This window comes from Miniopterus natalensis, chromosome 2 (assembly GCF_054644295.1).
Source record: "Miniopterus natalensis isolate mMinNat1 chromosome 2, mMinNat1.hap1, whole genome shotgun sequence".
In the NCBI taxonomy this organism is placed as follows: domain Eukaryota; kingdom Metazoa; phylum Chordata; class Mammalia; order Chiroptera; family Miniopteridae; genus Miniopterus; species Miniopterus natalensis.
The window spans coordinates 181,831,303-181,843,799 of NC_142082.1; the positions used below are offsets into that span (position 1 = coordinate 181,831,303).

The 12,497-nt window shown below is 40.8% G+C and overlaps 1 protein-coding gene across 4 annotated transcripts in view; it reads left to right on the forward strand.

The window, feature by feature from the left end:
• TNRC6B (trinucleotide repeat containing adaptor 6B) overlaps positions 1–12,497 on the forward strand; it is a 203,752-nt gene that overhangs the window by 181,846 nt on the left and 9,409 nt on the right. For all 4 annotated transcript variants that reach the window (XM_087814937.1, XM_016205300.2, XM_087814936.1 and 1 more), the window contains 6 exons: positions 3,317–3,454; positions 5,508–5,684; positions 6,977–7,123; positions 7,386–7,481; positions 10,961–11,185; positions 11,628–11,698. In XM_087814937.1, the coding sequence (XP_087671063.1) occupies positions 3,317–3,454; positions 5,508–5,684; positions 6,977–7,123; positions 7,386–7,481; positions 10,961–11,185; positions 11,628–11,698 (854 nt within the window). The remainder of the gene's footprint in view (positions 1–3,316; positions 3,455–5,507; positions 5,685–6,976; positions 7,124–7,385; positions 7,482–10,960; positions 11,186–11,627; positions 11,699–12,497) is intronic.

Here is a 12,497-nt window from a genome sequence, read left to right on the forward strand (position 1 = left end):
TATACTTAAAAAGGAATTAAAAGAAATAAGTGATGTTATATAACAAGACTCCTTTTCCAGTCTGCTTATTCACATAAGATTTCATAGTGCTTATGTCTACAAAAATTTGTAAAATTAGGCATAAGTTATAGTCATTTATAGTAGCTAATCAGGAAACAGTCACTCATCTTAATAGAAAATGCATTGCCAATAAAATTTTATTTTTTATATTTAAAATGTATTGAAACTTAACAATATATGTGGTATACCCAGTAAAAGTAGAGTTATGAATATTACAGGTATTAAAATAGTAGGAGAGCAATTTATATCTACCCTGGGATCATGAATGTGGCAATATCATGTACACGTGGACATGGATTAGAGCTGTTGTGTTCATTGGGCAACTGAGGGTGATTTATTTCTCTTATAATTTATTGCTTATAATTATTGCAAAAGCAGTAGTTTGTTTTTTAATCTACAATAAAAGGAGTAGCAGAAAATAACAGACAAAGTGAGTGAAAAAGTGATCAATTAAGGACAAGTTCATTTGAGAGTTTCCTCTGTATGGTAAGCTCTAAGCCAAGTGGTAGTGATGAACAGATGATGAATTAGGGTGCAGGGAAGCAGGAGAAAGGACAGATAAGATACACAAAGGGTTGTTTTTGTAAAAATGATAAGATGGTAAAAGGGATATACTGGTGAAATGAGTCCCTGGGAAGGCAAGGGGCATGTCTTATCTCTTTGTACCTCAGCTGCTAACACCAAACCTGGCACAAATTAGGCTTTCCATAAATATTCATTAAACGGAACTAAATGGTTTGTTTGATTTGAATTAAAGTGTGGGTGAGCTGGAGAATTACAGGGAGGCTACTGGGTGGACTGAGCAAGTTTGGTTTTAATGAAATAGCAAGTATGATAAAGTCAGTGTTCTCCTGGGATTGGAGATATGATAGCTCATAAATAGCCCAGAGGTCACAAGTGGTGTGCCCCCTGCTTTCTGTTCAAGCAGCCACTAGCGCACAGCGCTCCAGAGTCCCTTCCCTCCAGAGCTGGTGAATGCGTTCCATATCCTGATGTCATGCCAACTGCTGTGTGGCATCAAGAAAGACACAGAGTCCGTCCAGCCTTGCCCTGGTGTTTATCCTGTCATGGTTTTGGGTTTGTAGGGTAAACCTTTCAAGGCAGTTTTATCTTGTATTCTGCCTCTCGCCCCTTTAATTTTTTTTTCCTGACCAAACCTTGTTACTTAGTTGTGGTGCTGCCACATTTTGGTGGCATTTGATCCCCAAGTTTCTAATGAGCATGATTCCCACTTTAATTATGGTTCAGATGGATTCCTCAAACACTCCCCTCTACCAAGATTTATAACTCTTATTAATTTTCTACACTTCATGTGTCACAAAAGCACTCTAAACAGCTGAAATTTAATATCTTTTACTCACTAGGTTTTAGAGAAATTTTAGAGCAGCTTTAAAGAAAATTAATGTGTAAGGAATGGTTCCTTATCCTCTTACTAACCCCTGCATTCTTGTTTTAATCTTCACCAGAGTCCTGGGTTATTTTCAAAAGCTCTTTCCCAGTGACTGGAACCAGCTTTCAGATGGCCTGGAATCCAGCACCTTGGGCTGGTTTTCTCTGTCAAAGGTGTAGGTGTAATTTGCCCAAGGAGTAACACGCTTAGGCCATTAAAGCTTATGTCAGAGAAAGCCTTGTTCCTTTCAACTTCCTGCCCTCCAGTCTCATTTCAGCTCAGCTACATAAGACAAAGAAGAAAATATCTTAAACCCCTCTTTTAAAAAGCTTGTTTAATTTGGAATATTTCCAGCTCATACCAGTGATTTCTGCTCTCTGCCCTTCAGTTAGTTGGACTAGTGAAGTCAATTACAAGCAGTGTGAAGGAACAGAGTTCTTTATATTTATAGGAGCATTTTGAACGTAGGTCAAGAGGGTGTTAGAAATGGACTTGAACTTGATTTATTATGCATTTGTAAAGCTATACCTGCCAACTAGGAGAAGCACAGGGGAGAAAAACATGACCTGGACCCTCAGAGGGGTTTGGATAGATGGTACTTCGGGGCCAGTAAGACATCAGCAGATGGCAGGAGGGTAGAATGGACACTGCGCAGAGCCGGGCCTGGCCAGAGCTGCACGTTCTAGAGGAAGAAGAGATGGGTGTTTGGCTCCTTCAGCCACCTAAGCTTTGCCATGGTGGGAGCCCTGGTCACCTCTCTGGGTTGCTACACTTACTATGGCTCTTAATGGTCTCTGGTTTTTCTTTGGTCTTTCCCTTCACTGTTTCATTTCTTTATTTTAGTCTTTTATTTTACTTTTATGAGAATCAGTTTAAACGATATTAAGTACATTCGGATCCAAAATGGATGGCGGACCTTGTGAGACTCCAACAACAAGCCTCTCACTTTAGCTTCCACCTGTCCAGCCCTGTGCAGTGGAAAACATTACCCACCAAAAGTTGTGAAAAGCCTGACACCTGAGGCTTACCTGGGGCCTCATGGCAAAGTAAACTATGAACCTCTTACTAATATCCTATTCAAGCTTTGGGGTCTTCATTACTGCATAAAAACTTTTTTCAAATTGATCTCTCAAGATTCTATCCTGACCTTCATCTACCCCATTCTCATATTGCCAATTCTCTTTCTAAAATACAAACCTAGTTATCTCTCCCTCACTTGTTTAACGTTTTACCTCCTGTCTTAGAGGAAAAAGTCCAAACTCCTTTACCTGATATATAACAACCCTGCATGACATGACTCTTCATTTCTCCCCCATCTCCTGCCACTCTGCCCCACTTCATCCATAGTTAGCCAAGCACTGGAATCACGTTGGACTCTCAGCATTCCTTAAATATTGTCATGAGTTAGAGCTTTGTACTTGGTTTCCCTGACTTACGTACCTATCCTAGCCCTAGATCAAATGTCCCTTCTTCTGCAAAGCCTTTCCTCCCCTCAAACCCTTACCACAACCTCGTAGCTGCTCTTATTCCATATTAGTTTGATGTGTGGACACCTCCATTTCAGTTGGAGAATCACTGGCCCCAACATTCTATCTGGCACAGATGTTAGCTAAACTAACATGTGAGTGAGATGGTCCTAGTTGCATGGCAGTCATACACATTTTCATACCTTAACAGAGGCATTATGTTTTTAGCAGGCAAGAGCCAAGATCAGCATTTTGAATTAAAATATCTATTTCTGAGTGAAATTCCTTGTGAATTAGTATTTAAGTTACAAATGAAGCTGTTCATGGGTTCTGCCTCAGAACTCTTGTTACTGATACTAGAAATTTATAGAAAGGCATAAAATGTGATTCTCTGTTTTAGGATTCAGCTCTGGCGGCATGGACTACGGCATGGTTGGTGGGAAGGAGGCTGGAACAGAGTCTCGCTTTAAACAGTGGACCTCCATGATGGAGGGACTGCCCTCCGTAGCCACACAGGAAGCCAATATGCACAAAAATGGTAAGAGCAAGCAAGGAAGCATGAGTTGGAGCTCTTCTGACCCTCAGCAGTGTCCTGTAAAATTATTTTAAAGTGTGGGTTTTTAGCTTTATCTTAGCAAGCCTCTTGATTTCCCCTCCCCAAAATTTTATGATCACCTATGAAGGAAGATTGTGTTTATTTTCCAAATTATAAGAAACTTAAAATGCTAGTTCTAATTAAAGAAAGCAAAATTTCCCACCTGCAATGGGATGGGATGGAGGGAAGTGGAAGTGAACTTAAGCACCCATTAAGGTAAAACTTTACCTAATGAACTGGCTGAGAAAACAGCATCAGGTTTTTTTAGATGCAGATCACAACTTTTTTGAACTTTCCACAAAGCTTTCTTGTTCTTTATGAATTACAGGGTCTGCTGCACAGCAGTTGAGGGCATTCCAGGCTTTGGTTATAAACGTGGGTCAGCCCTTCATCTCCATAATTCCCTGTAAGAGCCTCCATTTCCCTGTAAGACAGATACAAGGTCTTGGAGTCTTCCTTCAGCCTTTGTTTGAATGTTTGTTTAAATTGACAGTAATTCGCTTGGACTCAACTCCTATCTGTGAGAATCAAGTATAAATAGGTGGGGACTGCTACTGCCGCAGCTCCCCGGCAGGCCTCAGCCCCATCAATCTAAAGCCTTCCAGGGTTCCTTTATAAGCCACTCTTTAAAATGTGCCCATCCAGAGGCTGCTCAAGTGGCCACTTGGAGTTCTCTGCCTGCTACCCCAAAGCATTGTCGTTTGATTTTCTGGCACAAAATCAAGAACAATTTGTAGAAGCTATAAGATCTGTTTTTGAACTCAGTAATCCAAGCTCAACATCCATAGTTTCTGGCACTTACACTGCTTCCTTCCCCAAAGACATGATAGATGCATGACAATAAATACAAAATGGCATGTAGAGGATATCTCGAAGGGAAAATAGCCACTTGCCTTTTTAGAGCTCACAGATGATACCTTCCCCATTGCCTCGGCAGCCCCCAAGAGAATCGAGCTGCTTATGTTGCACTTCACTGTGCTTGCCTGCCCTTGAATCAGATTTCTTCCAGAGGCTCCAGAAAGTCAGCGACTTGTTGTTAGCTGAGCATAGAGGTAGTTTTGGTGATACTGCTGCTAGGCGAAACCGGGCTCTTTTAATCGACGTGCGTGCAGATACATTGCCTCAGGGCCAGCTTTACCAGTTCGTACTAGGGCCCTAAGAATGGTGTGTAGGATTTGTTTGAAGGAAAGGTAGGGTGGTGTCTCACAGTGCTGGTATTTTTATGTAAAGTAAGGCTCACTTTTTGTTAGTTTAAGGGAATTTTAAGCTGCTCAGCTTTTTCCTGCCTCGTGGCATATAAAATGTATGAAGCGGGCACTGACAAAACCGCTGAAATGCTCTCAGGAAAATGCTTACAAAGGATTTGCTGTTCTTCGTGTGTGGGGCCATGGGTCCCAGAGCTGCGGAGCTCACTGCTGGCCTTGTGCTGGCAGAGACCCTGGGCAGGAATTCCATCTCATTGCTTTGGAATTTAAAGCAATTGCAGATGCTTTTCTCTCCAGTGGATTTCCCCTCCTTTGTATTGCTTCTTCCAGAGAAACTAGTCTGATCAGCACTGAAGAACTTGGGTGGCTATCGTCGGTACAAATGTAGTTAAAAACCTTCTTACATGCTGCAAATTGTTGAGTGTTTTTATTATTTCTCATTCTTGAGTCATTAGTATAGAAACTGTGGGGATAATGGTATGATTCGTAGTTTATGAAAGTTCAGTTAACGTCATAAGACCATAGAATTTTAAAACCGAGAGGAACAGTCAAGAATGAAAATGGTGCTTTGTGCATGCGTAAGAAACTGAAAGGTGAAATGAATTTTTCATGGTCACTCCACTTACCGATTATATGCTGTTCTTGAGTGTGACCTCTCATTCTAATACTGTTTTTGCTATATAAGCTTCACAATTCTGTATTTGGTTGAGTTTCTCTAAATAAAAAGTTGACAAGTTCTGTTCACAGGAGTCCTTACCAGGTGTGAATTTATTTCCTCTCTCTCTTGTCAGGCGCTATAGTGGCCCCTGGTAAGACCCGCGGAGGCTCACCATACAACCAGTTTGATATCATCCCAGGTGACACACTGGGTGGCCATACGGGTCCTGCTGGTGATAGCTGGTTACCTGCCAAATCTCCTCCAACAAATAAAATCGGAAGTAAATCCAGCAATGCCAGTTGGCCTCCAGGTATTGTCCAGGAAGTGTTTTTTCTGGGATATCGTTTGTTTTTTAATTGTTAATTTCAGATTCTGAACAGATTATTTTTGCCACCCACTTTACTAAGTCACCCACTTTCATTTTTTCATTTAGTAATTACAGTCTGATAAAAGCAGGAGTGCTGTGCAGTGGGGAGATAGAAAATTTTCAGTAGATAGGGTCTCTGCTCTGTAGCATTCAGGCAGGAAGGTAAGGTGTTGACACTGATCACCTACAAGGTAGTTACTGTGTGATAAATAATGCACGAACTTGGATACGCTGAAGGAAATCAGAGGAGGGGAACCTGGGGATAAAAGTAGGTGACTTGGAGCCAGGACTTGGCATGCATTCATCATAGGATGCCTTGTAACCTGGGTTCTTCAGAAATATCCATTGAATTGATTTATTTTTAAAGCAAGTATTTATTATCAGTTAGGTTCCAGGTTCACAGTAGTGAGTGAATGACAATATTTGTTACTCTTTTTCTTTTCTCTCCCTCCTTCTCTCTCTCTCTCTCTTTTGATACAGATAACCTGTTTTCATTGTAGAAAACCTTTTTAATATAGTAAGCAAAAATTAAAATATTTGGTATATATCCTTCTAAATGTCTCTGTATACAGTTATATTTGTGATACGAATATGTAGGCTGTTGACTATATAATGCATATTGCTTTCCCTCATCATGATTAGAAAAGTAAAAGGTTTATTAACACTATCACATAGCTTTAAATATGATTTAAATGAACCAATAAAAAATTGTAAACACTTATTTATACATATTCCAGGCTTTTTCATGATAAGCCAAATTATTCATGTTGATTTTCCCTGCACGTAGTGGTCATTTGTATTGTTTCCTTTTGTGCATCTGAGCCAATTTCCTGTGAGATAAATGGGAGCAGTCACTGATCTCCAGGGTAAATTTTCTCCCAGTTCTTGTCCTAGATGCCTGAACAGTTCTGTGAGCACCAGACCACTTATCCTGCCTCCCTGCCCTCAGGCCTGAATTTCCTGGGAGCAGGAAGAACAGGTTCTGGGACTAGGCACTGATGAGCTCTGGCATCAAGTTCACAGCCATAGAGAGACAGAAGGTTGACATGTTGTGATAACACAAAGGTGTTGCTGGCAGAGTGGCTGACTTTTTTTTTTTTTTTTACTGATGAAAATCTGAAATAAAATAGATTGAGTAATTAGACTTTTTACAGATCTATTTCTTATATCAAAAAATAACTTATACCATTTTTTGAACACCCTTCTACCCCTAATACTTGTTGTTCTTCTCTCAGAATTCCAACCAGGAGTGCCATGGAAAGGTATCCAAAACATTGACCCTGAATCTGATCCCTATGTCACCCCAGGAAGTGTGCTGGGGGGTACAGCCACATCTCCCATTGTAGATACTGACCACCAACTTCTGCGGGATAACACCACAGGTAAATAAGTCAGACATCCCTTGTGTTGATTCAGCACCCAACATTTTCAAATTTATCAATCTGTGGTTTCATTTATACTTGCCATTATCATTATCTAATAATTTAACCAGAAAACACAAGAACATAAATCTTTTTACATTTATTTTTTTAAATATATTTTGTTCACCCTTCTATTGAAAGTTAAATAAACTTCAAAGTTTCACTTCTTATACTGACGTTTATCTGCAGTATTTTCATCTTGTTTTTCATCTGTTACTCAAAGGGTCTAATTCTTCCCTCAACACCTCGCTGCCTTCACCTGGTGCCTGGCCCTACAGTGCCTCTGACAACTCCTTTACCAACGTTCATAGCACTTCAGGTATGAGTGTGACTGATCTGTTTCCTTTTGGTTAGCGCTTTTCAGGTTCTCTTTTACAGAGGAAATTGGCATTTCTTTCTTTTCTTTTTTTTTAATCTTCACCCAATCTCATTGCTTTCAGAGAGAGTGGGAGGGAGGGGGGAGATCGAGAGAGAACATCAATGTGAGAGAATCATTGATTGGTTGCCTCCTGCACTTGCCCCGACCGGGGCCGGGAATCAAGCCTACACCCGAGGTATGTGCCCTTGGCCAGAATCAAACCCGGGACCCTTCGGTCTAAGGGTTGACACTCTAACCACTGAGTCAGACCGGCTAGGGTGGCATTTATTCCTTAAGGAATACTTTTATAGTAGTTGAAGAGCATAAGCCAGTGTAGATGGAGGCACAGTTCTTGTATTGGCCATGTCCTCAAGGAGCTTCCAGTGTCAGAGAGGCAGGATGAGACACATACAGCTTTAGGACAAGGCAGATGGTGACATAATTGCAGGAAGCTGTTGGTGTTGAGAGGGCAGAGATTATATGCTGATGGCACAAGTGCTTTTCTTTTGACCAATCTGCCAAGAGAATCGAGAGCCCTGGGAAGAACCAGGTAAGTCCAGGTGGTTATTCCTTCAGCAGCCAATTATAGCTTGCTTTTCTCTAAAATCCTTCCACTTACAGACAAAGGCTAAGGGCATCCCTGGCCAGGTAGCTCAATTGGCTAGAGTGCTGTCCCGATACACCAAGGTTGCAGGTTCGATCCTCAGTCAGGGCACATAAAAGAATCAACCAGTGAATGCATAAGTAAGTGGAACAACAAATCCATGTTTCTCTCCTGCTCCCTCCCCCTCTCTCCCTTTTCTCTTTCTAAAATCCATAAATAAGAATTTAAAAAAAAAAAAAAAAAGGCTGAGTAAGGGCAGATGGCCAAGGGGAAAAAGAGGACCTTTATTAATTCTACCAACATTTATTGAGTTCCTTTTTCTGTTGTTTTGTTTTTTGGGGTTTGGGGGGAAGACAATAGGGAATGGAAGTTAATAGATATAATAGAGCCTTTGAAGTCACTCAGTTAACACAGTGCCTTACAGATTGGAAGACAAATTTTTAGTAATTGGCACTTTGGTCTTGCGAAAATTGGACCTTAAACCATTAAAGTCATAAAGGCTTCTGTTCTTTGTCCAGGCAAAAGTAAATAAGACAAAACCTTAGCTACCTACTAAGGCACTGCAGGTTAATGACCTTACTAATTGTCTTCTATTTTTTTTCTTTCCATCTACCTCTGTATCATCTCAGCAGTGCAATAATCTATCATTTATTGAATGCTCCTGCAAACCAGGCAGCATACTAAGCCTTCAGCGTGAATTTTTTTAAAACAGTAAATGACTTATTTATTTCTAATGACTCAGTGGATCAGAAGTCTGGGCAGGGCCTAGTTGGCAGTTCTTCTTTTGCAGCTGGGGTCAGCTGGGGTGTCTCATGAAGTTACAGTCGATGGCAGCGGGACTGAACTGGAAGGCTTCACTCAGAAGTCACCTGTTCAGCTCCCCAGTGTGCCCTCTCTCACTTCATGTGCTGCCTCATCACTCAGTATTTTATCTCGAGCTTCTTTTTTTAAAATTGAATTTATTGGAATGACTTACATTCGCAAAACTGTACAGGTTTCAAGTGTACAACTCAATAAAACATTATCTGCACACTGCATGGTGCGCTTATAGCCCCAAGCAAAGTCTCTTTCTGTCCCCATTTTACCCCCTTTGCCCGCCTCCACCTACCCCCCAGCTATTACCACATTGTTGTCAGTGTGAATTCAGTGGGTTTTTTTTCTTTTTAAGATTTTTTTCTACTGAATTTATTTATTTATGTATGTATGTATGTATGTACGTATATACGTATGTTTTTAGGGAGAGAGAGAAAGGAAGAGGGAGGGGGGAGAGAAACATTGGTATGATAGCCAGACATCAATCAGCTGCCTCCTGCATGCCTCCTACTGGGGATCAAACCAGCAACCTTTCAGTGCACAGGACAATGCCCAACCAACTGAGCCATACCAGCCAGGGCTCAGCATGAATTTTTATCCTACCTTCACTAAAGTCTATGGGGAGGTCCTGGTGTTAACCCATTTTGTTGATGAAGAAACCGAGGTTCAAAGAACTGATATAACTTGCCTCAAATCCCTGAATGCATGTGTAAAGGAACCAACTCAGTATTTCATGCTTCTACCTTACATTATACTTTTATAGGACTTTTTCCTTACATGTAAAAACTCATTCTCACCTAACTCTTTTGTTCCTATAACTGCCCATATCTCAGGTTGATCTGTTTGTCTACAATTGGACATTCACCTGAGAGATGACCCAAGAATCGCCCCAGATATGTCTAAAACTGAACATATACTGTCCCACTTCCAAAATTATCTTTCCTTTTTAACTAAACTATTTTTCTTAGTGATGCTCCCATGTATCACTAAGTCACAAAATCTCAGCATTTTATCGCTCTTTCATTTCTCCCTTGCTCTCTAGATCCAAGCAGTGATGGTGTCCACACATGGTTTAGTCTGTCGTCGTATCTCTCTTATCCATGTCTTCTGTTCCATTCTGTTTGCTGTCACCCAGGTTTTAGACCCTAGCTTAAACACTACATACTGAATCTACTGCAAAACCTACTGTTACTATCTTAATCAGTCCCCCAGCCTACCTTTATGGCCTCCTTTACCTCTCTGCCCCTGTGAAATGTGGTTCAGCCAGAATTGGGAGAAAACATATTTGGTATAGAAAGGGTATAAATTGAACCTTTGTTTATATTTTCCAGTTTCTCTGAGCTCATCTATTTATGTAAATCCTTCAAGACCTGTCTTTGCAAAGCCTTTGCTGACAGCCCAGCATTGTCTTTCTCCTGTGTTTTGAACATATGTGGTGTTCCGTGGGGTCACCAATTTTGTTGTTCATCTGTTCTGTCTTCCCACGTGACTTTGAAGTTCTTGAGAATAACTGCTTATATTACCCACTAGTGTCTTAAAGCATAGTAAGCCCTTAGTGAATATTTGTTGATTGTATTTTTTAAAATGTGTTTGAATGTTAATATCTAATATTCTGGATCGAGAAAAATGTCATTTTCTAATGTACTTTCCATTAAGTCAATAAGTATTTCTAGAATATTTCAGTTCTGCTAGGTTCACATTCTGTATCTGAAAGACTAACGGCTTCAGGAATACTTTCCTTGAATTTATCTTCCCTTTCAGGTTGTGTTTAGTTAAGAAAGCAGTGGGGAATTAGTTACCTTATTAAATCTTTAGTCCATTTGTTAATTTGTCAATTCAGAGTAGTAGTCCTTGACAATTTTATATATAATAAGCTCAAAAAACAATATTTTTTTGTATTGCTTTTAAAATGCGTACTTGCTATTTTTAGAAATAAATATATGTGTGTGTAAGTCCAAAATTTATGTGTATTTGGTGCAAAGATGACCTATCTAACCTTACTCCTTCCTCAATTTTCTTACAGCAAAGTTCCCTGATTACAAATCAACATGGTCCCCAGATCCCATAGGACACAACCCCACTCATCTCTCCAACAAGATGTGGAAAAACCATATTTCCTCAAGGAACACTACACCGCTGCCCCGCCCGCCTCCTGGTCTGACCAACCCCAAACCATCATCTCCCTGGAGCAGCACAGCACCGCGATCAGTCAGGGGGTGGGGGACACAGGACTCACGGCTTGCCTCCGGTGAGAAGGATCTGCCTAAAGGAGCATCACTGTTCAAACACAAGGGTCTTACGTTAACACAAATGGTGAAGACAAGATGAAGTCTTCACCAGAGAGGAAATTCAGGTTGGCTGGTAGAGGAAAAAGTATCTCTGGAGTGGAAAATTGCAGTCAGGTTAAGGCAAAGGGACCCAAGAACCCCCAAGGTACTGATGGAATAAAAGTGACAGACAGCAAAGTGAGAGCTCTAGGAGGAAAATGTCTTGTAGAGAAGACATAAGAGTGCATAGGGATCAAGGTCTAAGAGAAGAGAGCTGGCTACTTAGTGACAAGATAAAGGTCAGAGTGAGATGGAAAAGAGAATGATTTATACAAGCAGAGAAGCAGCATGTGGGCTCTATGAAAATGTTTCTCACTCATGCCTTTAATGCTTCTTTCTAATCTGTTTTTTGGTTGCTTACAGCCTCTACCTGGAGTGATGGTGGTTCAGTTCGTCCTAGTTACTGGCTGGTTCTTCACAATCTCACTCCACAGGTAACCATGCTGTCTTGTGATTTTCTACATGGGACTTAATTGTGTTAAGAGAGAGAAACTCAGATGTAGGAAGACACGAAAACTCATGTATTTCCTGTCACTGCAGAGGGGTCCAGCCTGCAAGGGTGTGTCTCCTCACCCAAGGCTCAAAGCCTACTGCTGAATGGGGGATGTTGGCCACTCAGCTTCACGCCTGCCTTCATGGTGATGTTAACACGGGCAGTTTATAAAATAGTGACAGTGGGGCATTATTACCTGGTGAATTCTGTTTAGCAGAGATAACTTGCTATGTAGATGTGCCTGTGAGAATCTAGAACTTAAGTGGGAGATGGCTGTTTAAGTGTTTTAACCACATGCAAAAAACGTTACCTATTTTTATGTTGGTAATCAAAGACTTGAGGCTCGATATTAACTGTTTTCCTGCTTCATTAATAATTAATCATCTACCTCTGCAGAAGGAATGTGTCTATCTCATAGCTTAACTACCTGGTGGGTACTTCTGATTTTCTCTCTGTTACCCTCTTTGTAGATCGCATTACTCATTTCCATCATCAGAACATGCCCACAGGGTTGTTTGTACTGTAGTGGGACTTCATTTGTACCAAAGCTCCCTCTCTTCACACTGGTCGCTTGGTAACTGACATATTTGCAGCAGCGTTATGTGAACCCATCGAAACTGAGCCCATAACTTTCATTTGGACTTGCCAGCACAACCTTTACAGCACCTTGTTAAAAGGGATCAGTTATGCCTCCCTGCCTTTGACACACAGAATGATTTGTCTAGCATTTAATTCATAAA